This window comes from Schistocerca cancellata, chromosome 5 (assembly GCF_023864275.1).
Source record: "Schistocerca cancellata isolate TAMUIC-IGC-003103 chromosome 5, iqSchCanc2.1, whole genome shotgun sequence".
Classification (NCBI taxonomy): domain Eukaryota; kingdom Metazoa; phylum Arthropoda; class Insecta; order Orthoptera; family Acrididae; genus Schistocerca; species Schistocerca cancellata.
In genome coordinates, this window is record NC_064630.1 from 502,330,427 (window position 1) to 502,357,388 (window position 26,962).

General features: G+C 39.7%; 1 protein-coding gene across 2 annotated transcripts in view; it reads left to right on the forward strand.

Annotated features, from left to right (window-relative positions):
• LOC126188200 (uncharacterized) overlaps window positions 1–26,962 on the forward strand; it is a 318,265-nt gene that overhangs the window by 75,645 nt on the left and 215,658 nt on the right. For both annotated transcript variants that reach the window (XM_049929743.1, XM_049929742.1), the window contains exon 4: window positions 23,246–23,914. In XM_049929743.1, the coding sequence (XP_049785700.1) occupies window positions 23,246–23,914 (669 nt within the window). The remainder of the gene's footprint in view (window positions 1–23,245; window positions 23,915–26,962) is intronic.

The window sequence follows — 26,962 nt, forward strand, 5'->3', positions numbered from 1 at the left end:
TTTGTCAGGCCACTGGTTGCCCTTGTGCAGTATATTGATAACATATGCGTTTGGTACAGCTCACATTTACTGAGTGAGGTGGCGCAGTGGTTAGCACACTGGACTCACTTTTAGGATGACGACGATTCAGAGATGCCTCTGGCCATCCTGATTTAGGTTTTCTGTGATTTCACTAAATTGCTTCAGGCAAATGCTGGGATGATCCCTTTGAAAGGGCACGGCTGACTTCCTTCCACATCATTCCTTAATCCAATGGGACCACTGACCTTGCTATTTGGTCCCCTCCCCCAAATCCCAAGGCACTATCAGCTCCCACTCATAGCACCATTCAGTGGGCCTCTGCATGGCCCATTTTCCATAGTTTCCATTCCTCTCCTGCGAAAATGTGGGTCGTGCATTTCTGTTGTTGTACTACAATAGGTCATGCGTTTCTGTCATTCTACGATCCATCCTGACCCAGAACTCTGCTTGAGTACCCAGTGCTTGGAAGTTGTTGCACAGTCCTGTTTTTTCACTTTCTTTCTGATAAAAAGCTTACTTATCTGCCCCGTATTCATCAGCTAAAGACTAGCTGCATGCAGAAGCTTAACGCTCTCTGCTTCTTTGCCCACACCTCTTGGGATGCAGATCATGCTACTGTTCCCCATCTTTACGAGGACCTAGTTCTCATCACGGCTGGGCTATGGTTATGGGGTTTGTGGTTCATTGGCATCGTTGGCTTGAAATTGTTAGACCCAATCTATCATTGTGGAGTTTGTCTGGTGACACACTTTCCAGATTAGTGTTGTAGACAGTCTCGTTGCCTAAGTGGGTATATTACCTTTTCAGTTCCAACAGTATTATCTCTTGGTCTCGTCCATTGTATCCCATTCTTTTTGCATATGAGGGGGATCGACCCCCTGATATTCTACCAGTTGGAATGTGGCTAGCTGCCACCTGCCAGCATCTCCACCTTTCTGCCATGAAATGTACTCTCCTTGTTTTCATGTGCACCACTCCTTGGTTGATGCCCAAGCCATGAATTATGATTGATTTATGTCAAGATCCTAAAGTTTCCATCACCTCCATGATCCTTTGGCATTTTTTATATTCAGTTCTTCAGGAGTTTCAGGGATGCTACCATCTTTTACACTAATGGCTGTATAACTTTTGGTAAGACGGGATATGCTTTTACATCCCCTGCCATTCAAAAACACAATTTTTGGCCAGGAAGTTGTAGTGTTTTTACAGTGGAGCAGACATGTTAACAGAGTCCTGCACTTTATTAAATGGGTCTCCCTTGACTGCATTTTAATACATAGTCACTTAATGAACAGTCTCCATGCCATTGAACTGATATTACTCTTATCACACTGTGGTATCTGCTCATCAGTGCCAGATTAAGCCAGTGCATGTCCCATAGTAAATGGTAAGAAGAGGCCCTTGGTTTTCTTCAGGTCACAAAGTTTAGTACATAAAGTAAAACAACACTTCACTTTGGTCCCCAAAAGACATGTACATTTTTTTTTGTGGTTATCATCATAAAAACATTTGAAATGCGAAGTTCTTTTCACACCATAAGAAAATGTAAATGCTACCTTACTACAATTACACTTTTTTTAAAATACAAATTCATTTTATTAAATTTGTAAAGAATAATAATGTTAATACAGTGATTGAAATGAGGCATTCAAGGATCAGAAATTGAATTTAAGAAAAGACTTATATTTAAAGTCAAACCAAACAAACAAAAATAGAGACGACCAATCATTTTGATAAGGATTTTTAAAAACAGTACCGTTCTGTAAGTACTGAACACGCAACCTTTTGCTTACGAGCCTATAGCGTTAGCCATTATGCTACGGAGCTGCAGGGTAAACTGATCTTATTTTTAATGGTCTAGTGTCTTATGATAAATTACTTTCGTCACATTTTCTCAGAGGAGGCTCCACGAGGGCAGATGGCAGTGTGGTGTGAAGCCTGGCACCCAGTCTTACACCACTCTATTGGTGGTTTGAAAAAGTCAGTCCCATAAGTGGTGCCTCAGTGGCAAATAAATTTTTGCTGTAAGTGGAAATAAATGAATTACAACAATAACATTTTACTATCAGGTCAAACACAGATAATTGATAGCTATGTTGTTACATAAGTTGCACATAGAACCTACTTGGTTTTTTAAACTTACTAGAGTATATCAACAAAACAAATAAATTCACATTATTCTTCAGTGTATGTTATTTTCCCACCGGCAAATTTCGCAATCACCAGACAAAATTATATTTCACTCTCTTAATATGTTCTACAGTAGTATCGTACCCTGTTAGTCCACAGCAACATGCAAAGAAATGATGACACAAAGGAAACATAGGAAAAGCGAAACTATGTATGCTATAGTCCACCAACAAGGAAGCCCCTTGCCCTAGAACACTCATATCAGAAGTATTTTAAGAAAAGTAAATATACTGCAGAAGGAATTAACGACTGTAACAGTAGACTTAGAAAAATAAATACTGTTTCCATTAATTACTTACTTGGCAATGGCCTTGCCGCAGTGGATACACTGGTTCCTGTGAGATCACCAAAGTTAAGCGCTGTCGGGTGTGGTCGGCACTTGGATGGCTGACCATCCAGGCTGCCATGCGCTGTTGCCAATTTTCGGGGTGCACTCAGTCTCGTGATGCCAATTGAGGAGCTACTCGACCAAATAGTAGCGGCTTTGGTCAAGAATACCATCTTACGACCGGGAGAGCCCCTCCTATACACATCCTCCACTGAGGATGACACAGCGGTCGGATGGTCCCGGTAGGCCACTCGTGGCCTGAAGACAGAGTGCCCTTTCTCTCTCTCTCTCTCTCTCTCTCTCTCTCTCTCTCTCTCTCTCTCTCTCTTTTGTGTGTGTGTGTGTGTGTGTGTGTGTGTGTGTGTGTAACCAGTAGAGCCCTTTTCTGGCTGATCACTTATTACAACTACCTGGGGCAACATTAGGGAATTCCCCTGTACGTTTCGCAGTGTTGTCAACTTATGATGGTGTGGCCAGCACTCTTTTAGAAATGAGCTAAAATTGTTACTTCTCATTGTAATGTTGGACACCACCTTCTTTCCATTGGATGGTATGTAGAAAACCATTCATCCCTAACTTTATATAGATTTTTTTTTTTTCAGCCAGGCACAGGGCCTCATAATGCTCGAGGCCCGTAGCATTTGCTAACTCTTGCTACATGGCTAATCCGGCACTGTCTGTGCTATTCATGACCTTCTCACTGAACATAGTCATACTGACTACTCAGTTGTCTTTCTTTGGTCCCAAATTGTATGGGTATCCCAGGGAATGAACTGACTGATCATTTGACTAGAGGAGCAATTATTCACCCTCGCCATTTTCTTTCCTAGTCCCAGGTGCATATTTGCAAGTGCAGATAAGACTTCTGCTCACTCTGAGATGGAATGACATTTTTTTGGCTGCTGCCCCCTGCGTTAAACTCCACACCAGCTTGGTGCTCTTTCTTCTGTTCCTCCTGGAAGAAATCCACCGTCCTATGTTGCCTCTGCATGGGTCATACTATGCTAAGCCATAGTTTTATTTTACATAATGAGCCACCCCACATTGTAACTGTGGAGCCTTACGGACAGGAATTCATATCGTGGTGGAATGCTCCCTTCTTCTGGTCCTCCATGCTAAGCATGGCCTTCTGAAATCTTAGTCTCAAATACTGAAAGATGATTCACCTCCTTGACCACTTCACACTTTCATCCCTCACTTAGTATGTATTAAATGCTTTTCAATGTAGGTTGACTCATTTTCGGCCATATGGAAACATTCCATGTGGGAAAAAATATCTAAAAACAAAGATGATGTGACTTACCAAACGAAAGCGCTGGCACGTCGATAGACACACAAACACACACACAAAATTCTAGCTTTCGCAACCAACGGTTGCCTCGTCAGGAAAGAGGGAAGGAGAGGGAAAGACGAAAGGATTTGGGTTTTAAGGGAGAGTGTAAGGAGTTATTCCAATCCCGGGAGCGGAAAGACTTAGCTTAGGGGGAAAAAAGGACGGGTATACACTCGCACACACACACACACATCCATCCACACACATACAGACACAAGCAGACATATACAGAGGCAAAGCTTTGATGGGAGAGACTGGGTTTGTGTGCAATGAGAGGAGGTTGAGGTTTGTTGGAAAGGTTGTGAAGGGTGAGTGAGTTGCCTTTCCGGAGGTGGGAAACCAGGAGATTGGATAGTTTTTTGAGGTGGAGGGTGGCATGCTGTTCTAGTTTGCGGTTGGCCTGTAGGAGGATGCTCTGAACAGCCGGTGTGGATGTGGGAGAGGAAAGACTGAGGACTTTTATTAAGGATAGGAGTTGACGGGTGTGTTCGTTGGCTGAGTTGATGTGTAGGTGAAGGATTAGGTGGGTGAGGGCAATGGATTGTTCAGTTAGGAATTGGTATAGGGTCTGATGGAAAGAAGGGTTGCAGCCAGAGATGGGAACTTTAAGAGTGAGGCCTTTGGGGGTAATGCCTAATGTCAGACAAGCCTGAGAAAATAAAATATGGGATCGTAACCTGGCTAGGGCGAAGGCATGTTTGCGGAGGGAATGTAAATATAACTTAATGGGGTCGTTGTGGGGGTGTTGTGAGTGTGACATGGTATTAGAAGGTGGAAAATGTAACATGAGACTGAAATGAAAATGAAAATAAAAATATATGGGGAGAGATAAAGGTGAACTAGAAAGCAACTGGAGATCTGGTGTGAAAAAAGGCAAAAAAGTGTTGGTTAAAGATGGGCTATGTTGATCCTGTGGTGAACCTGGGTTGGTAGACAACTATGTGCACAAAGGTTAGGTGGTTGTGTTGCCGCCAAAACACGTTAAAGGGTGGAGAAATTCGGGAAACTTTCGAAAGAACTGTGTGTACATGTATTAAAAGGAGTGGTTTTGTGGTGGCAGATTATGAAAATGGGGCTAACAATTGTCTGACGAAGAAATAATGACGTTAAAACCTGTGGGAAGCGGCTAAAAATGATTAGTGATGCGGGAAAACTGAAATAGAAATAAAGCGATAATTATTAGAACTAGCCGAAATGGTTGTTTAATAGGTGAAAGGAACTGTTTGTGAACTAGAAACGGTGGATTTTATAGCAGCGGTAGTGTTGAAAGCGGAAAAAATATTTTTTTGGTTATAGTTTGGAAGTGGGTTACGTATTATTGAGTATATATAGGCGGGATAAAATTGTATAGTAGATTACGGTAAAAAGGAGAAGGTGAATACAAAGTGAAACTAGTGGCAAACACAGTGAGAGAAAATAAGACGACAGAAAAGATTTCGAAATGCAACAGTGACAATAACAAACATAATTGTTGGGTTCAAATTAATGATATGGATGTAATAGAGGGAAACATTCGATGTGGGAAAAATATATCTAAAAACAAAGATGATGTAACTTACCAAACGAAAGCGCTGGCAGGTCGATAGACACACAAACATACACACAAAATTCAAGCTTTTGCAACCAACGGTCGCTGCGATGGAGCACTTCCTTTCACGCCGATCACCTGCCACCCTACCTAAAACCTATTTCCTCATTACCTTAGCCAACTTCATCCTGACCCACAACTTCTTCACTTTTGAAGGCCAGACGTATTAACAATTAAAGGGAACAGCCATGGGCACCAGGATGGCCCCCTCGTACGCAAACCTATTCATGGGTCGCTTAGAGGAAGCCTTCTTGGTTACCCAGGCCTGCCAACCCAAAGTTTGGTACAGATTTATTGATGACATCTTCATGCTCTGAACTCACAGTGAAGAAGAATTCCAGAATTTCCTCTCCAACCTCAACTCCTTTGGTTCCATCAGATTCACCTGGTCCTACTCCAAATCCCACGCCACTTTCCTTGACGTTGACCTCCATCTGTCCAATGGCCAGCTTCACACGTCCGTCCACATCAAACCCACCAACAAGCAACAGTACCTCCATTATGACAGCTGCCACCCATTCCACATCAAACGGTCCCTTCCCTACAGCCTAGGTCTTCGTGGCAAACAAATCTGCTCCAGTCCGGAATCCCTGAACCATTACACCAACAATCTGAAAACAGCTTTCGCATCCCACAACTACCCTCCCGATCTGGTACAGAAGCAAATAAACAAAGCCACTTTCTCATCCCTTCAAGCCCAGAACCTCCCACAGAAGAACCACAAAAGTGCCCCACTTGTGACAGGATACTTTCCGGGACTGGATCAGACTCTGAATGTGGCTCTCCAGCAGGGATACGACTTCCTCAAATCCTGCCCTGAAATGAGATCCATCCTTCATGAAATCCTCCCCACTCCACCAAGAGTGTCTTTCCGCCGTCCACCTAACCTTCGTAACCTCTTAGTTCATCCCTATGAAATCCCCAAACTACCTTCCCTACCCTCTGGCTCCTACCCTTGTAACCGCCCCCAGTGTAAAACCTGTCCCATGCACCCTGCCACCGCCACCTACTCCAGTCCTGTAACCCGGAAGGTGTACACGATCAAAGGCAGAGCCGCATGTCAAAGCACCCACGTGATTTACCAACTGACCTGCCTACACTGTGAAGCTTTCTATGTGGGAATGACAGCAACAAACTGTCCATTCGCATGAATGGGCACAGGCAGACAGTGTTTGTTGGTAATGAGGATCACCCTGTGACTAAACATGCCTTAGTGCATGGCCAGCACATCTTGGCACAGTGTTACACCGTCCGGGTTATCTGGATACTTCCCACTAACACCAACCTGTCAGAACTCCGGAGATGGGAACTTGCCCTTCAGTATATTCTCTCTTCTCGTTATCCGCCAGGCCTCAACCTCCGCTAATTTCAAGTTGCCGCCGCTCATACCTCACCCGTCTTTCAACAACATCTTTGCCTCTGTACTTCTGCATCAACTGACATCTCTGCCGAAACTCTTTGCCTTTACAAATGTCTGTGTATGTGCGGTTGGATATGGGTGTGTGTGCGAGTGTATACCTGTCCTTTTTTCCCCCTAAGGTAAGTCTTTCCGCTCCCGGGATTGGAATGACTCCTTACCCTCTCCCTTCAAACCCACATCCTTTCGTCTTTCCCTCTCCTTCCCTCTTTCCTGATGAAGCAACCGTTGGTTGCAAAAGCTTGAATTTTGTGTGTATGTTTGTGATTGTTTGTGTGTCTATCTACCTGCCAGCACTTTCTTTTGGTAAGTCACATCATCTTTGTTTTTATATATATACTGCTCCACACCTTGTTTTTTATTATTGATGATCTAACAAACATCCCTTACATTTTTAGCCTTCTCACTTTTACTGTTCTAAATCTGCCAACTTGAAGACATTATTTTCTCTATTACTGTCTTCGCCCTTAATTGCCCTGGCAGGAGTTGGATGCAGGGTGGGGCTTTTCTTGCCATTAGATGAGCCCTGGGAGAATCCCTCATCTGATCTGACCTATGTAATGGTCCAAGCCATACACTTCCCTGTAAATTCTTTACTTTGTGGACATCACTAATTCTGGATGAACTACCCGTGGTTCAAGGGACTGATTCCCTTGCTGTTTAGTCACCAATGAACCAACCAACCATAGTTAAATCAGTTTCATTTTTTATTTCATACTGGTTGATGATAAGAAAGATTTAACCAAGTAGCTTACTTGGTGTCTTTCACACACTAATATATTTTCAGTTTTGCAACTTTTCTTTGGTCCATTAAATAATTAAAATGTTACTTAGAGGATGTAATCAGCAGTGCAAAGTAATCACAAAACAAACACTGCTTCAGTCCACCTTGATTGCAGTTAAAACAAACAATTGTGTTTCAAAATCCGGTTCCGTGATTTCTATCTGGTTAGGTTGGCAACAGATTGGTGCCACCACAGTAGTTACGCAGTCACCGTAAGGACATTGGACTTTGTGGGCTCATGGGTTTCTGTTTTTTTTTTTTTTTTTTTTTTTTTTTTTTTTTAAATACTCTCATCCTTGTCAAATAAGTGTTATCAGTTGCTTGTACTTCTCCTTAAAACTGTCTCTGCAACCAGCGGCGGCTACAATTGTAATGCCGCCACCATCGGTCCTGTATCACCAATTGTAGTGACTACACTGTGATGTAACAATCGTACTCACATTTCAAGATTTGAATTGTTAAATGAAATAAAATTTTGTTACCCATAGATTTAAGGCCCCATTGAAGTTGTAGAATTCACCTGTGGTACATTCTTTCGGGGAGAGGGGAGGAGATATGCTAGAGCACCCCAGACCCCGAACATGAAAAGCTTTTGTTATTTAAATTCTACAAAGAGCCTATTTTGTTCTTTGCCTTTCCACTTATGTAATAGCAATAGACCAGTTCATTCTGGAATAGACCAGGTCATCATCTGCAAATCCACTCTACTAATTGTTATGTCCGCACTATAACACAACAAATATTCCGTGATAACCAAATTTATTTGACCTTCTGCCATTCAAAAACAAAACTTAAGTTTGACTACACAACACTTCGCTGGCTGTAGCACATAGGAGAAATCAGAGTCACTAGTAGAGAATACAAGTCCAAACCACTGCCAACCAGTCGATATTGACGCGTCGCAAGTTTCCAGCCAGGGAGGCCACAGTACGGTTCAGTCGTCATGAATCCAGCAGCCAGGTAGTAACACAGTCATTGGCGAAGATTGAACTGGTTAAACGGGCTCAGGGAGCTCGCTTAAATCCGCAGGTCCGGCCAATCAGTGTGTTGGTAGATGGCGCCCTTATACGGTTGCTCACTCTGGTGGCAAGGGCAGCGCTGCCAGGGTAATCCGTATCAATAGTGGTGTGTACGCTGCCGCTAACCCCGCGACGACCTGTTCACTTGCGCCAGTTGTTGACATTGTGTGCGGCCCCAGCAGTACTCGCTGTGTGCCGCGCGTGTTGTAGCATGCCGTGTCGAGTTGACGGCTGCTGTGCGGTGGCCGATACGACACCAATGAAATCAGATTGCACGATCAACTGATTTGTGAGACTGAGGAGCCCTGAGATGAGCCAGCAAAATGTCTGTCTCTTCTGTAATGAGCTGCCACCAGAGCAGATGATAAATGGGTTAAGTCTGCCTTATCCTTGCATATCTGTTCTCCTCCGACATTGGTCTGCAGGTGGAGGCGCTATCTCCTGTTGTTCTCCTGGCAGTACAGCGGTACTCAACACGTAGTGTGTCTCCCCCCCCCCCCCCCAAACACACACACACACACACACACACACACACACACACACACACACACACACACACACACCCTTTTCTCCTTCCCCTCATTGGCAAGCAAATTGATGTGGTTTCTTTTTCTGAACATGAATACTGTGTCTAATCACAAGACCAGCACATACCACTTTCCAATCCTGACTACGCTGCTAGATGTGTGTGCAAAAGCTTTTTCTGGAGCTACTGAAAATATTTGTTCTGGCATGGAGTCAAGTTACACATTGATCAACCAGAACCTTATGAGCACCTACCTAATAGCCAGTATGTGTTTGTTTGGCATGGATAACAGCGGCAATACATTGTGACATGGAAGCAAGAAGGCCATGGTAGGTCACTGGAGGGAGCTGGCATCACATCTGTGCACGTCGCGTAATTCCCTTAAATTCTAGGGAGAGGGGATTTGAGCTCTGATGACACATTTGATCACATCCCAGATTTACTCAGTCAGATACAGATCTTGCTAGTTGGTGGGTCAGCACATCAATTGGAACTCACCACTATGTTCCTCGAACCACTCCATCACACTCTTGGCCTTGTGACATGGCACATTGTCTTGTTGAAAAATGCCTCTGCCGTCAGGAAACATGATTGCATGAAGGCATGTACGTGGTCTGCAACCAATGTCCGATTCTCCTCAGTCATCATGGTGCCCTGCACAAGCTCCACTGGACTCATGGATGCCAATATGTATGTTCCCCAGGCCATAATGGAGCAACCGCCAGCTTGTCTCTGTGCCGTAGCACTGTTATCAAGAAGCTGTTCCCCTGGAAGGTGATGGATTTGTGCCCTTCCATCAGCATGAAGAAGAAGGTATCGGGATTCGCCAGACCATGCAACTCTCTGTCACTGTACTCTCTGTCACTGTGCCAACATCCAATAGTGGTGTTCACATGTCCATTTTAGTCGTAATTGCTCATTTTGTTGTGTAAACATTAGCACATGCATGGATCATTGGCTGCAGAAGCCCATCATTCTAGATATGCATTGAAACTCCACAGTCAACCCTACGATGTGTGGCTGAGGGTACCCCATACCAATACTAGTCATTTTCCTTCCTGTTAACTCACAAATAGAATGAGGGAAAAACGCCTGTTACATGTTAGAGGCATTTGGTGTGCCTTATGTTCAGAGACACTTTTACTCTGCCCAGCATTTAAGTCTGATGTTAATTCTGCCACAGTTCCCTGCCTGTCCTGTTTTAACAGTCTGACCAGCCTATGACATCCAATCCCTCAATGTCTGGATGTGGTTTCACCTTGGTTTTGCCAAGTGTTGAAGACATTCACCACAGCACTCATCGAACATCTGACAAATCGTGCAGGTTTTGAAATGCTCATTCCATTGCAATCTGCCCTCAGTCAAACTCGATAGATCACGTGCTTTCCCCATTCGACACATAGCCAGTATGCTCACTGATACAGGGTTCTTAACTTAAAATCTATTAACTTGTCAAAGTTAAAAAGGTGAAAAAAGACTTGATGTATAGGTCAAAGGTCAAAGCAGTTATGAGGGTTGCTCAACCTCGTGACATTAGGGCAAGGGAGATAAGGCTATCCCCAACTCAGGCATGAAGAATAGAGTAGGGGTACAATTTCATACAGTACTGGCAACGTACACCATTTTCTGCATGTAAATTCATTACTGCAGTGCCAGTTGTGGGAGATACTGTACATTGGCAGCAATAGTAAGGAATACGGAAACCTTAACTAAACAGTCCACCTGTGACAAGAAAACACCTGTGGCAATTTATCAGTCTGCAATTTATCACCCATCCCTACTTGTAGCACGCATTTGGTGGAAACTCTGCAGAACAGGTGTATTTTTAAAATTGTGATTAAAATGCCTGGAAAGTGTCGCTTAGCCAGCTGTGACCGTGACAAGATGAATATAAGTAATGGCCATTGCCATCAAAAGACATTCACAAAGAAAAGTGTAAGATTTGTGTAAAGGACATTGATATAGTGTTGATGGGAGAAGCAGCATTGAAAGCTCATATGATTTTATTTGATTTTTTATTGGTCCAGTTTTATCATACAGCACAAATTATACAATTGATATTGGACGGGTCAAAGATAAGTTACAATAATACATAGTATTAGCAAAATAGTAGGCAAATTAAAAATAGGTACCTATTACAATTAATTTTGTTACGTATTCAGAAATTCTCTGACAGAATGGAAACAGTGTTTTATTAGAAATGACTTTAGTTTAGCTTTAAATATTGGATGAGAAGCATTTTTTATTTCCTCTGGTATCTTATTGTGTAGTATTATACCAATGTTAATTATGCTTCTCTGATAGGTTGTTGTTCTGTGATATTTTTGTTGTACAGGGCTATTACAAATGATTGAAGCGATTTCATAAATTCACTGTAACTCCATTCATTGACATATGGTCATGACACACTACAGATACGTAGAAAAACTCATAAAATTTTGTTCGGCTGAAGCCGCACTTCAGGTTTCTGCCGTCAGAGCACTCGAGAGCGCAGTGAGACAAAATGGTGACAGTAGCCGAGAAAGCGTATGTCGTGCTTGAAATGCACTCACATCAGTCAGTCATAACAGTGCAACGACACTTCAGGACAAAGTTCAACAAAGATCCACCAACTGCTAACTCCATTCGGTGATGGTATGCGCAGTTTAAAGCTTCTGGATGCCTCTGTAAGGGGAACTCAACGGGTAGGCCTGCAGTGAGCGAAGAAACGGTTGAACGCGTGTGGGCAAGTTTCACGCGTAGCCCGCGGAAAATTGGCTCATGCCACAACTGGAGACCGACAGCGCCGACTTCATCTTTCAACAGGATGGTGCTCCACCGCACTTCCATCATGATGTTCGGCATTTCTTAAACAGGAGATTGGAAAACCGATGGATCGGTCGTGGTGGAGATCATGATCAGCAATTCATGTCATGGCCTCCAGGCTCTCTCGACTTAACCCCATGCGATTTCTTTCTGTGGGGTTATGTGAAAGATTCAGTGTTTAAACCTCCTCTACCAAGAAACGTGCCAGAACTGCGAGCTCGCATCAACGATGCTTTCGAACTCATTACTGCTGCACCGAGTGTGGGAGAAACTTGATTATCGGCTTGATGTCTGCCGAATCACTAAAGGGGCACATATCGAACATTTGTGAATGCCTAAAAAAACTTTTTGAGTTTTTGTATGTGTGTGCAAAGCATTGTGAAAATATCTCAAATAATAAAGTTATTGTAGAGCTGTGAAATCGCTTCAATCATGTGTAATAACCCTGTATATTTGATTTCCCTCTGGTATTATAGTTGTGTACATTTTTGTTCTGTAGTAGTTTGCCTGTTTTCAGGAGGTAGTCCCTAGTGAACAAGATAGTTTCATAAATGAATAAACTTGGAACATTTAGAACACCAAGCTCAGTAAAATGTGATTTACAGGACTCCATCTTTTTAAGGCCACAAATTATTCGTAGAGCTCTTTTTTGCATTCTAAAAACCTTTACACTGTGAGTTGAGTATCCCCAGTAAATGATCCCATATCGGACTAGTGAGTGGAACTGTGCATAGTGTGCCTGCAGTACTGTTGTTTTGCTTGTTGTAGCCTTTAAAATTCTTAGGCCATAGCACACAAATGATAGTTTTCTAGACACGTTATTTATATACGTCTCCCACTTTAAGTCTTGCTGAACCCATAGACCCAAAAATTTTGTGACACTTACATTTTCTAGGGGATCATTTCTTAATTGTGCTTGAACAGACATTTGATTAGTTGGAGGAATTAAATGAAAATCGACACACACAGTTTTTTCAGTATTTATAATGAGTTTGTTTTTTGTGAACCACTCAGAAAGTCTTTTCATAGTATTTTCTGCTGTGGAGTGCAAAGTTTCTGGACTGGATCCAGTGAGCAATATGCTGGTGTCATCGGCAAACAGGATAGTTTTTGTGGGGCTCATATATTCAACTAAGTCGTCTACGTAAATCAAGAATAGTATTGGGCCTAAGATTGAGCCCTGTGGTACACCATATTTTATTGGTAATTCACTAGAAAGAAAGGAGTTGTTTCTTGTTTTATTCATTTTGTTGAATTCATACTGAAGTGATACTTTCTGCCTGTGGTTTTTTAGGTATGAACACAACCAGCTATGTGCTACACCTCGTCTTTGTAATTTTTCGAGCAGAATGTTTTGGTGCAGGACGTCAAAGGCTTTTGATAGATCTAGAAAAATACCTGCAGCTAATTTATGTTGATCAAGGGATTGTAAAATGCAATCTAAGAATTCAAAAGTTGCTGTCTGTGTAGATTTAGACTTTCTAAAACCGTGTTGCTGTACTCTAAGATGTTCATATTTATTTATGAAACTTAAAAGACTGTCATAGCAGAGTTTTTATAGAATTTTTGAGAAGGAACTTAACTATGACACGGGTTGGTAGTTTGATATTTTTTCAGAAGAACCATTTTTTTGCAGTGGTGAAACTTTTGCTATTTTAAAAATATCTGGAAATACACCAGTTTTTAAAAAGAGGTTGAAAATTTTTGCCAAGCGGTTTGCTATGTGGTGAGCACATGCTTTTTATATGAAATCAGGTAATTCATCAAAACCACTTGACATTTTATTGCTTAATTATTTAATTTTACTTACAATTTCATTGGGGTTTGTTTCATAAACATACATAGAAGCAGTCGAGATCACTGACTTGTTGGAGAAACTTGGGACTGGTCCTTGACAGTATAATTGAATGAGATCTTCAGCTAGTGAAGTGAAGTATTCATTGAATTTTTCCACAACTGAATTTGGGTGTGTGACTTTTGAACCTTCTAGTGTTATTGGTACATTCTTTTTCTCCGGAGCTGAACTACAAGTTTGTTTCTTTATAACTCTCCACACGGATCTCATTTTGTTAGATGAGTTTCTTATCAAATTGTCATTCCGCATAATTTTTGCCCCTTTGACTACTCTACCATAGATTCTTTTGTATGCTTTTGAATAATCTGCGAATTCTTGGGTTACTCTACATTTCTTACAACAGTACTGCAGAAATCTATTTCTCTCACTGAAAATTTTTATGCCTTTAGTTACCATTGCTTATTTATTATTGTTAGGTTATCAAAGGTGTTATTTTATGTTACATGTAACTTGATGAGAATACTTCACTTGATGTGCTTAAATTACACGTGTTACACATAAATTCATGAATGAGTTGTTAATACACTTAATCTGTACCTACTTGGATAATAATTATTGTTTAGTATCTGAGGAGGTGAGTGCTAAAATTTATCAGAAAGGTGAGGTATAAATGAAACAAATGATTAATGATAAAACAAATGGTAAAAGATTAGTGTGTAATCATGATCGCTCGAAATCGTGGAAATTTAGCAGGAAGATGAGGTACTTTACAGTCAAAATAATAACAATAAAAATCACAAGGGCAAAGGTAAATTACTTGGGCACTGCACTTAATGGAGTGCTACACCCACAAATTATATTGCAAAACTTGTAATTTCACCAGCACTTTCATTATATAGGTGACACAAAGACATAGAATTCTCACAGCAAGATTACTTCAGCTTAAAAGTGTGAATTACAGACCACATCATTCAAATTCAATATGGCATATGCTGGATTGTTTCCCTGCCGCCATCAAGAACCAATAGAGGTGGAACTGGGTTACGTGAGAAGAGAGCTGTGTCGCCAGCAGATCAATTCTAGTACTGGAACACTAAAAGATGCAAACAGTTAAGAACATAACAGGGCCCCATCTATCAGCCTGTAAAGAACAAATGATGATAATTACTTTTACACAATATAACATCAGCAATGACACAGAGACGTCGAATTGTCTAGCTGGTAGCAAGTTTTTTGACTTTTAGGCTCCTACCACCTGCAAAATGCAAGTATGTGGCCAATTCAAGGGAAACTGTTAAAAGAAAGTACTCGCAGAATTGTGTCTTTTGAAATACAGTTTGTAGCTGTAACATGTGTCTGGGGGAAGAAATTTGCCATAGGTTGTAAACTGCAGAGGTGGCAATAATTATTTTTAAAAATTGATTTAGGGCTTTATATTAATTACCAACAGTATTATTAAAAATAATACCAGCAAATTTTTTTTCTTTGTACAACAGAAACACACTGCATTAGTGAAACAGCAAGGAAGCACACTGCATTTTTTTAAACCAAATGCAGGAATATCACAAAATGTGGACAATTTACTTTAATTTTCTAAAGACTTGCACTCAAATTCAGCAATACATGAAGCTCCAAGCTTCCAATACTCGCCAACAGTAAAAGCATACTTGTCAGAAAATGAATGTCTGAAGGCTGAAGTAATTTGGGGCAAGGAAAAGCTGTGAATCAAATTATTCTTTCAAGTCATGTACAGATATTTCATTTTCATTTATAATTATGTTTCCTGATAATGAAACAGCAAAGTACTTCACTTGTGGAGAGAAAATGTCCCTATATAATTTGTTTTGGTATTGCACCACATTTCGAACAGAGTTAGTTTAAATGCTTAGATTCTGTGGATGAGTACACACTTTTATTTCATGAACTTTAAATACACCCGCCATACCAAGCAGATGAATATTTCAGTTAGGTTTTGAAATACAGACTTATATCAGGTTCATACAAGATACTTTTTTTGTATTTTAATGGGCCGTGCAATAGCAGAGAATATTAAAAATTCATTTATGGCTGCTGTAGAAAGTATCAAACTTAAGACTTCTGCAAGTGTGTATGGATGAACCTGCAGTAAATGAAAAATTCATTAGTATTCTGCAGAATAATATGAAACAAGATCATGGAAAGAAATTATTGGTATTAGGCACCTTCAGCTTACACACCCTACATAATTCTTTTGAAAAAGGTGCTCTTGCTTCTCATTGGCACATAGGTAATTTCTTCAAAGTTTGTGTTATTTATTTCATGACTCGCTTGCAAAAGTTGAAATGTACATGGAACTTTCAAATTCAAAGAAAGTAGGCCTAAAATTTTGCCACTGTAGATGGTTAAAAAATCTTCCTCTGAGGGCTCAGGATATTTTGGACCGCATTTCTCTGTTTGTTCTTAATGTAGAAAAGTGGAAAATTGCCAATCAATTCCTGTAAGGTTGTTTCCTTGGCAGTTGTTGTTGTGGTCCTTAGGCCTGAGACTGGTTTGATGCAGCTCTACATGCTACTCTATCCTGTGCAAGCTTCATCATCTCCCAGTACCTACTGCAACCTACATCCTTCTGAATCTGCGTAGTGTATTCATCTCTTGGTCTCCCTCTATAATTTTTACCCTCCACACAGCCTCCAATACTAAATTGGCGATCCCTTGATGCTTCACAACATGTCCTACCAACTGATCCCTTCTTCTAGTCAAGTTGTGCCACAAACTCCTCTTCTCCTCAGTTCTATTCAATACCTCCTCATTAGTTATGTGATCTACCCATCTAATCTTCAGCATTCTTCTGTAGCACCACATTTCGAAAGCTTCTATTCTCTTCTTGTCCGAATTATTTATTGTTCATGTTTCGCTTCCATACATGGCTACACTCAATTTCTCTTCTTCAGAAACGCTTTCCTTGCCATTGCCAGTCTACATTTTATATCCTCTCTACTTCGACCATCATCAGTTATTTTGCTCCGCAAATAGCAAGACTCCTTTACTACTTTAAGCGTCTCATTTCCTAATCTAATACCCTCAGCATCACTCAGTTTAATTCAACTACGTTCCATTATCCTCGTTTTGCTTTTGTTGATGTTCATCTTATATCCTCCTTTCAAGACACTGTCGATTCCGTTCAACTTCTCTTCCAAGTCCTTTGCTGTCTCTGACAGAATTACAATGTCATCAGCGAACCTCAAAGTTTTTATTTCTTCTCCATGGATTTTAATACCTACTCCGAACTTTTCTTTCATTTCCTTTACTGTTTGCTCAATATGCAGATTGAATAACATTGGGGAGTGGCTACAACCCTGTCTCACTCCCTTCCCAACCACTGCTTCCCTTTCATGCTCCTCTACTCTTATAACTGTCATCTGGTTTCTGTACAAATTATAAATAGCCTCTTGCTCCCTGTATTTAACCCCTGCCACCTTCAGAATTTGAAAGAGAGTTGTCCAGTGTCAAAAGCTTTCTCTAAGTCTACAAATGCTAGAAAAGTAGGTTTACCTCTCCTTAATCTATCTTGTAAGATAAGTCGTAGGGTCAGTATTGCGTGTTCCAACATTTCTGCGGAATGCAAAATGATCTTCCCCGACGTCGGCTTCTACCAGTTTTCCATTCGTTTGTACAGAATTGGTGTCAGTGTTTTGCAGCCGTGACTTATCAAACTGATAGTTCGGTAATTTTCACAGCTGTTTGGTGTACAGAACTGAAGATAATGTATTACATAAAAGTTAAGGGAAAGTCAGTTTCCAGTGAACCATTAAATAATTCTTTGAGAAATGTCTTCTGTTGCTTTCTCTTGAATGGTCTTTATTATAAGATCAGAACTGTCTACAAAAAATACCAATTCTGCTTGATGACTGTCAAGTTGTAACAGTTCTGCCTGCTTTATTTATTTCATTTGATGTCCTCTGTGTCGACACACTGCATTGCTACACTGACTGAAAACTGGGTTGTGGATTCCGACACAGACTGCCATAAATAATGTAGCCGACAGGTGCACAGTTTTGTTTCAGTGTGTTTTAATTTCACTGCTCACAAGCCCCTAATAATATATAGTTATATGTTTAACTTTCGATATGCCTCATTAATAGTTTGCAGGCAAACCTCCACGTACTGCTACAAAAGTTTCCTGTTGAACATCTATGAGCAGTAAAACCTAACCACGAAGTTCACAGTTTTTGTAGAATAATCTGGTACGTATGGAGCAGACACTGTCATTGCTTTAACACATGGCCTATTGGTGTAACACTTATTTCACTGTTAAGTTGAGATATTGTTGTCATTCTAAGCAACACAGGTTCCTGATCTGATACTCGGCCATGGACTGACTGTCTTGTGACCAAAAATCAGGCCCTTATATATCATCACAATAATAGGTGCTGAAACTACACATTGTTTGATGTTTAATTTACAAAAATTACAATTAAAACTTAACTCATTTGATTAACTGAATACATCGAAAAATTGGTTGTTTTTAACAGTTTCTTTTACTACCAGAGTTAGTCGGAATTATTTGTTTAAATCATGAAATTAACAAATATAAGTACACAAACAATACTTTTGACAAATGTGTTAATTACTTTGAAATTAATGATAGGCTGTTTTTGTTAACATGTTTCCGACTAAAGCCAAATAGATACTTTAAGAATACTAGCATTTCGTCTTCCTAATGTTTATAATTAGTAGAGAATTTATATTTGTTTATATGTCAACAATAGAATTTAAGTTATGAAACAATTACTGATTTCTCCCTATAATGAAAGATACTAACTAGGAATAGTCAAAATAAATTAGAAAATAAATTACATACATAAAACTAAGCTCAAAATTAGATCTAGTTTTATATTCCTTAAAACTGAGGGTCAACCTTTCTCTATTATGAAAGTACAGATTATATTCATGTATTTTAATGGTAATTAGTTAAAATTGAAAAAAACGAATTTTAAGGAGGCAGATGTCAAAACAAGAGGGGAAGTAAAAATAACCCAGCTTGCTCCATCACAAAGTGAAAGATCATTCACATGGATAAGGGATAGAAATGTACTCAAAGTTAAACCCTGTGGGACTCCTCCTGTGATTTCTACCCAATTAGTAAAATTTTCTTCCTTTCACCATTGTTTGAATTATTCAGAACAATGTTTTGCTTTCTGCTCGTTAAATATTGTTGAATTGATGGCCAGACATACGCAAATATTATGGAATTGGTGGCCGTACACTCAACTTGTTTGAGTCTAAGAGAGTAACATCTTCTACGCAGTTAAGCACCTTGGAGATATCACAAAAGTATCAGCTAACAGTATTTTGTTATTTGTGGCTTGTAGTATTTGGTGATGAATGTATAAATAGCATTCTTAGTTGAGCAGCCCGTCTGGAATCCAAACTGTGGTGTTCTAAGTAAATTCTACTTAAGTATGAGACTTTCTTGAGAACATTACTTTTTTAATATTATTACATATTTAGTTGAAACAGTCAAAATCTATGAATTCCGGCCAAAGTGTAATGTATACTTTGAACTATTCTATGATTTTTGTTTGTGGATCACTAGTTGGCTGTAGTGCTTTATCCATAAAAGCCAGGTTTTTCGTTTGCATGATTAAAATCCACTGTTTTTTCTGTGTGACTGTTGTCATTTTAGTGAATATCTGGGTACGAGGTGCACTCCATGAGCCTTTGTGAGTAATGGTGTAGGTTGTGAGGTTGGTAGGATAGGGAGATTGAGGGAAAGAAAGATTGTGCACTGTTGGCTGTTAAAACTGCAACACAAGAATGGATAACGAATAAGAAATTTGTACTTACAGTGCATATACATTTAGAAGAAAAGTGTATCATTAGGTTTTTAGGTGATATGGAGGTATTCGTGCTGCAGAATTTAGACATAGAGTTTTGGCCTCTAGCAACAACATGGCTCTAACTCATCTAGACATTGAGTCAAACTGGGCTTGGATGGCAATTATGGGTATGTCATTCTATGCTACTTTAGCTCTGTGCTGGTGTTCATCAGTGTAATGGCTGGCATTTGGTGGTGCACCAGTCTCTCAGCGAAGTGTGACCAGATATTTTCAGTGGGTAAGAGATCTGGAGTGGTGTACTGACCAGAAACACAGTTGAAAACACCCTTTATCAAGGCAGGTCAGGACAACATGGGCAATGTGTGGACTTCTTGAAAGATAATGTTATGCGGACATCATAGGTAGGGCGTAGCCACCAGTCCTAAGAAATAGGAAAAGTCTTCACTACTGTCCGTAGTACTGGCTGTGTTGGCAGTTGTCATGTATCCTGTACCATGATGCCAGGTGCACATGCATGCACGCATGAACACACAGGTGTGTACCCTGAACAAGGACTTCTCTGAAAAGATGATGTGGTGCCACTTCTGTGTCGATTGTTGTCATCGGGCTTACAACTGTCAGCATGTTTCTCTTTGCATTACTGTAGCATGGGAAACTGCAATAATGGTCACCCACCTTGCTGACAGTTTGTGGCACTCCAAGCAGCATCACACTGTCTTTGTGGATATCTGTCTTGTTGCAAACAAGCCCATTTGTGCCCTCTAGGTATGCGTTGTAACTGTACGAGCCTGAATGGCCAAGTGAATGGTATGTCTGTCCTCTTGGCCACTAGTGGCAAGATACCACTGAAATCCTCTGTGTCCCTCCTGAAACCAGCAATTCTGTATTTGCGTGACATTCCTGGCATCTCAGCCAAAGTGACTAGCATATTGCATTACATTAAACCATGGTCACGGCGAGCTCTTTCCTGCCGCTGTTGAATTTCGGTGCCAAACAGTAGATGGTATAAACTGTAGATGTAATAGGTGGTAATACTTCTTGTCTGAGGTGTAACGTGTTCTTCTAACAAACTCACATGCAAGTATGAGTCTTGAATGAGAAACCTGCAGCACAATTTTATTTTGTACAAGATGCAGATGGTGTTAGTCTTATCTAGCTTATGTTGAAATGATAATCATTTCCCTATCTAAGCATGTAGTACATGTTATGCTGATTTGGCATTTATTTCATTCCTTCGTGGTGTTCAGTTTTAAGGGTCAGCAGGGTGTAAAGCTGTAGGACACAATAAATTGGAAGTGAGATATAGGGATTTTAACTCTTAAGAGGGCAGACTGTAATGGCAAGGAAGACATTAAATGGGAACAGAAAAGAAAATAGCAGAAAGGAAACAGCAGAAGGAGATCTGGTAGCACAGAGAAAAAAAAAGTGAGATGAGTACTGATTAGTGAAAAGTTCAGGGAAGGTGGGGGATGGGAGAAGGGACAGCCAGTCTCTAGAATGTGGTGGGAGGGTATGTTGCCATTTTCACATTTCAAAATAGTTGGTATAGGGAGAGGAGAGTGCATGAGCCATTAAACTGCTGAATAACAGTGGCAGTATGTGATCTTTATACATATTTCCTTCAACAGAAATGAATAATAGAGTTAATTAGTTCCCATTCTCTGCTAGTAACTAATCATGCAAGAAAAATTGGATGGTGATCTTGGCTAAATAGGATAGTACACAGTGCTTGTAGTGGTTGATAGATAAATGTAGCTGCTGTGATTAAACAAGAGGTGTCTGTCACACCTCTGTAGTAGTGGACGGGTATGAGGACTGGGGAGTAAGGAATATTTCTTACACTTCATTTTTTGGCAAGATCAGATTTCACTAAATCTGTCTGTCCTTCAGTTTTTATTTATGTTTATCGTATTTTATCCATATTGCAAGAATTATTTTTTCCTTAATCTCTGTGCGTTGCCTTCTCACTGATCTTGTGCTAGTTCTCTCATTCCAAACCATCCTCTTCCCCCTCATCTCTGTGTTCAAAACCTCTTCAGTCCACCCTGTGCCCATTCATTCATTCATTCATTCATTCATTCATTCATTCTGTCTATGTGGCCTGTCAGCCTATGACTCTTTGGTAACATGCTATAGGACCATCAGATATATTTTTGCTCCTCTTCTTTAAGTTTGGTTAGCGTTTTACAATTATTAAATATAATTACTTGAACTTTATTACCTACCCTCTTCCCTCCTGCCCTAGATTTCTATTCTTGGACACAGATTACATCTTATTTCATTCATGCAATAGTAACAGAAGTACACATGTAAAGTGTTAGAATGTGTGGGAACAGAGCTTACGGAGCATCAATGGTAAATTTTACCTGCACTCGACTTGAACAAGTGATGGGATGTACACTAAGTAATTGTCGGTGTTCTGTCAAGCACTTCATGTATTGTAACAATTCCTGTTTATTGATTTTGAATAAAAACTTATTAGGCAGTACTGGTAGAAAGTAATTTTCAGAAACACTGTCTTTTTTCCCAAGATAAGTGTCATATTTTTCACTGTATAGGCCTGATTTTCAGCAGTGCTTTTGTACTTTGGTGGACCGTGATGGTTTTTTTCCAGTGTGCTCAGATGAGACAACTGTCAGTCCTTTGTGTTGTAACAGTTCAGCTTCACGTGTTGAGAGTTTACTGGTCCCCATACCTTAATAAATCTAAAATGATCTACTTCCATTTCACTTTTGTTTTGTTCCTCATATGACTTATGAAGAATGTATTACATTGTATAAAAGTTTTGTGTGAAATGCATAAACGTGATTGTGTAACTAACTTTAGTGTGTTTTATTGGTAGTGATATACCTGATGATGCTGATAAAACAAAGAAAATGTAACAGAGACTGTGTTTTTTTTATTCTAATCAGTTAAATTATGATGTTTATACTAAACAAGCTTCTACAGCAGTGTTGAGCATAGTCTTATGTATGTACTTACGCTATACAGGGTGTCCCAGGAGGAATGCTCAGTATTCAGAGATATGATGGGAAGCAAAAATGTCTAGTGAACAACAGGCTCTAAAATGCATAGCTTAAGAGCTATTAACACTTCTTCATCTTCAATACTGTGAAACAAATCTTTCCTACTGCAAGCTCTTTGCTTTACAGATTTTGGTAGGAGACAGTGGACGAAAACAGGGAACAATTGTCTACTAAACATGGGCTGTAAAATGCATACCTTAAGAGCTACGAGCACTTGCTCAGAGAAGAGATGTCTTTCACAGTAGTGAAGATGAAAAAGTGCTCATAACTCTTAAGATAATACTGACCATTCCTCCTATGACATCCTATATATCTCAACATTAACCTAAGTTGTGCATTTATTATTTAGTAACTTATGAGGCTTATACTTCTCTCTCTCTCTCTCTCTCTCTCTCTCTCTCTCTCTCTCTCTCTCTGTGTGTGTGTGTGTGTGTGTGTGTGTGTGTGTGTGTGTGTGAGGAGTAGTAGTAGTAGTAGTAGTAGTAGTAGTAGGTTCATGATTATGTGAATAGTTGTAATATGTTAAGTATATATTCAAATTGGATCTTTACCATTGCATTGTTCATTTTTATTTATTTGTTTTGACATTTTTAGGTCAAAACCAGTTTGGATGTGATACACAACATACAATCACACAAGCTGAAAAATCATTTCTGTCAAGGTTATCACCTTCAGTGTGCCAGATTCAGCCATTGCCATCTGCCACTACCACACATTACTTGCAATCTGCAAGTATACAAGCTGGTGATGACCTGCCATCTACCACTGTTGTTCGTGAATCCCCGCTGAATCTAATACTGCATGGGAATTCCAGCACAAAGAAAGAAACTGTGAGTGAAAATTGTGAGTTACAATGTGTAGAGATGCCAGACTGTGAAACAAGTCATGGCATTCTTTCCAGTTCAATAAATTCAACAGTATCCTGTGATACACCTGAAGCAACAAGTAACATATACAGCATTTCACCTGACAAACTTGATGGCCTGAAATACAAATTTGAATCATCCATGAATGATTCTGATGTTGAATGCTTTGAACAGCAGCAACCTTTGTCATTTAGTCCACCTATTGTGCCAAATACTTCATTACAGTACAACAAACATGGGAAAATAAATTGTGTGTATAATACCAAAGAAACACTTCCTCGTAGGCCATTAGTGGAGAGATCAAAACAAGATTGCAGCCAGAATATTGCATCAGAAATGGCATATACAGAATGTGCAATGAACCGAAGATTTTCCAAAGAAAAAATTATTGTTCCAGGTATGTTGAATAACAGTTTTTTCAAGTTTGGCCACATCTCTTTAGCATCAGTATGTTCTTATAGATAGTAGCATTTAGCCAGTAATTTCTTACATACTTTCTAATTTGTATCTCCAAGAATTAGATTATAACCCACAAAACCAAATTAAAAGCAAGAAGATAACTGTCAATGAATGTGGCTACACACTGGTAATGTAATTACAACTTTAAAGTAGATAAACATAAAGTACTCAAGTTGGGTTTTTGGCTCCTCCCTCCTTTTTCCTATTGTTGCTGGACATAAATATCTTTTATGAAGTTTGTACTACTAGCGTTGTTGAAACTTGATTTAACAACAGTTGTATTTAATATTTATTTACTGATTTGAACAAAACTGAAAATAAAAAAAAATAAATAATAATACAAGCCTCAGCTCGCAAATATGTATGTCCTCCACAGGCACTGTCATCATTGGAAGAGATTTTGATCACCCAACTATCAATTGGGGTAGCTGCAGTTTTGTAAGCAGCATATGAAACAATACAGAATGTGTTCTTTGAAAACCATGTAGAGCAGATAGTTCAGAAAGGCACTTGTGATGGAAATATGTTGGGTCCAGTGGCGACAAATGGACCTGGTGTCTTTACGGATGTTCATAGTGGAACTAGTACCACTGACGGCAAGGCATTGGTAACAATGACGATTATTAGAGCACAAAGGGCAACTAAAAAGTAGGAAGATTTACATGTTCAGTAAACTAGATGAAGAAGCAAAATTGTAGCACCTCAGCGAGGAACTTGAAACCCTTAGCTCTGGGCAAGTGTCTGTAAGGGAATATTGACCAAACACCAGATATGTAAGTATCTACCAGAACAGTTCATAACGTAAGGGCCCCTCTGTGAGCTACAGTTTTTGTAAAGAAACAGTGATTACTTCACATTACGTGTATAACGGAGTGTAGGAACATGTGTAAAGAGGTACTAAATGAAATGTGTTAGGCTGTCAGAAGGGCAATGCGTCAAGCCTTCCACGAGTACTACAGCAGAATATTAGCAAATGACCTCTCACATACCAAAAGAAATTCAGGTCATATGAAAAGGCTATCAGTGGAATAAAAGTTAGTATTCAGATATGAGTAACATAGGACCTGAAATTGAGGATATAAAGGTAAAACCAGAAGTGCCAAACTTCATTTTCAATTTTTCTGTTACAAATAAAGATACAGGAGTACAAACCCAGTTTAAGATGAGCGATGCAGATGTTAGTGTCAGTCACTGTTGAGAAACAGCTGTTCTCACTAAAATTGAACAATGCCTCAGGATGTGATGGAATCCCTGTCAGAGTTTATCCAGAATTTACTATTGAATTAGTGCCTCTTTAAAACACAGTACACTGATAACTGCTCTAACCAAAACTGTGCCAGTGGTAAAAAAAAAAAGTGATACACAAAACTACTTTTGATATCTTTGATATTAATCTGTTGTAGAATTTTAGAACATACACCAAGCTCAAACATAATGAGGTATCTCAAACAAAATTATTTCCTCCATTCCATCCAGCATGAATTTCAGAAAGAAATTGTCATGCATAACCCAAAATTCACTTTGTCATATGATATTCATAAAACTATGGATGAAGGGTTTCAAGTAGATGACTCTCATGAAGCATTTGATTTGGTGCCACATCAATGCTCATTAATGAAATTTGTTACTGGATTCAGAATTTTTTGGTAGGGCAAATGTAGTATGTTATCTTGAATGGAGAATCAACAACAAATGTAAAAGTAAATTCAGGTGTACTGCAGGGAGGTGTTTTGGGGAACTTTGCTGTTCATGTTAGGTGTTTAAATCTGGTAGACTTTTCAAAGATGATGCAGTTATCTATAATGAAGTCTTGTCTGAAAATAGCTGCCAAAATATTCATGTGTGCATGAGGTGTGCTTGTTTGTGTGTATGAGTGATGTATGTCTCCCTCTTACTAATGAAGACTGTGGCCAAAAGCTTTATGTAAGTGTTTTTTAATTGTGCCTGTCTACAACTTAACGTGTCTTCTTTACGGTAAGTAGCAATCTATCTTTTCCTACATTGTTGATATTCCCATCTGGAGTTTCCATTGTTTGGTTTTGCCAAAATACTCAGCCAGAGATTGGTAAGATTACAGAGTGATATAAAATTGGCAGCTTCAGAAATGTTAAACTGTGCTCTGAACAAAAAAGAACAATAACAAACAAAAAAAGGACATTACAATATTATGAAAAGGAAAGTTGCCACTCACCGTATAGCAGAGATACTGAGTCACAGATAGGCACAACAAAAAGACTTTCACAGATAAAGCTTTCAGCCAGTAAGGCCTTCATAAAAAATAGACCACACACAGACTTACACTCACACACGCACTCACACTCACACTCACTCACTCACTCACTCACGCAAATACAACTCACAAACAACTGCAGTCTCAGGCAACTGAAGCCACACTCAAGTGTGACTTCATGGCACTTTATTTGTGACAGTCTTTTTATTGTGCCTATCTGTGACTCAGCATCTCCACTATATGGTAAGTGGCAACTTTCCTTTTCATAATATTGTCGCAGAAGAAGCGAAGTTTATGATACTAAACTGTTGAATGGAGAGTTGTGAGTTCAAAACTCACCTGGACTGTACCATTTTAATTTCTATATTCGGTTTGAGTACATTCTAGAAGTATCCACAAATGTCAAGAATCATTGTACTGGAATGTTCTGTAGCTGTATATACAGTGTATGTGTTCTGGCTGGAGGCAGTTCGCTCTGCGCTCTTATATGTGCAAGCGCTGAATAAACCTTCATTTAGTGAAATTAGTGTTGGTTATTCATATAAGTACACCTTCTTCTACGTGACATTTTTCTGGTGGAGATGCTGGCTATTGGAACTTGTGATAGCACACATTATCAACGATCAACGACACACTGGTTCCCATCAGGCCATGACAGAGCTGCCGTTTACGTCTCAAGAAACCCAACTTCGAGCCATATTCAACAGATTGCAATCTGCCGGACACAAAAGAAGACGACGACATTATGATGACAGC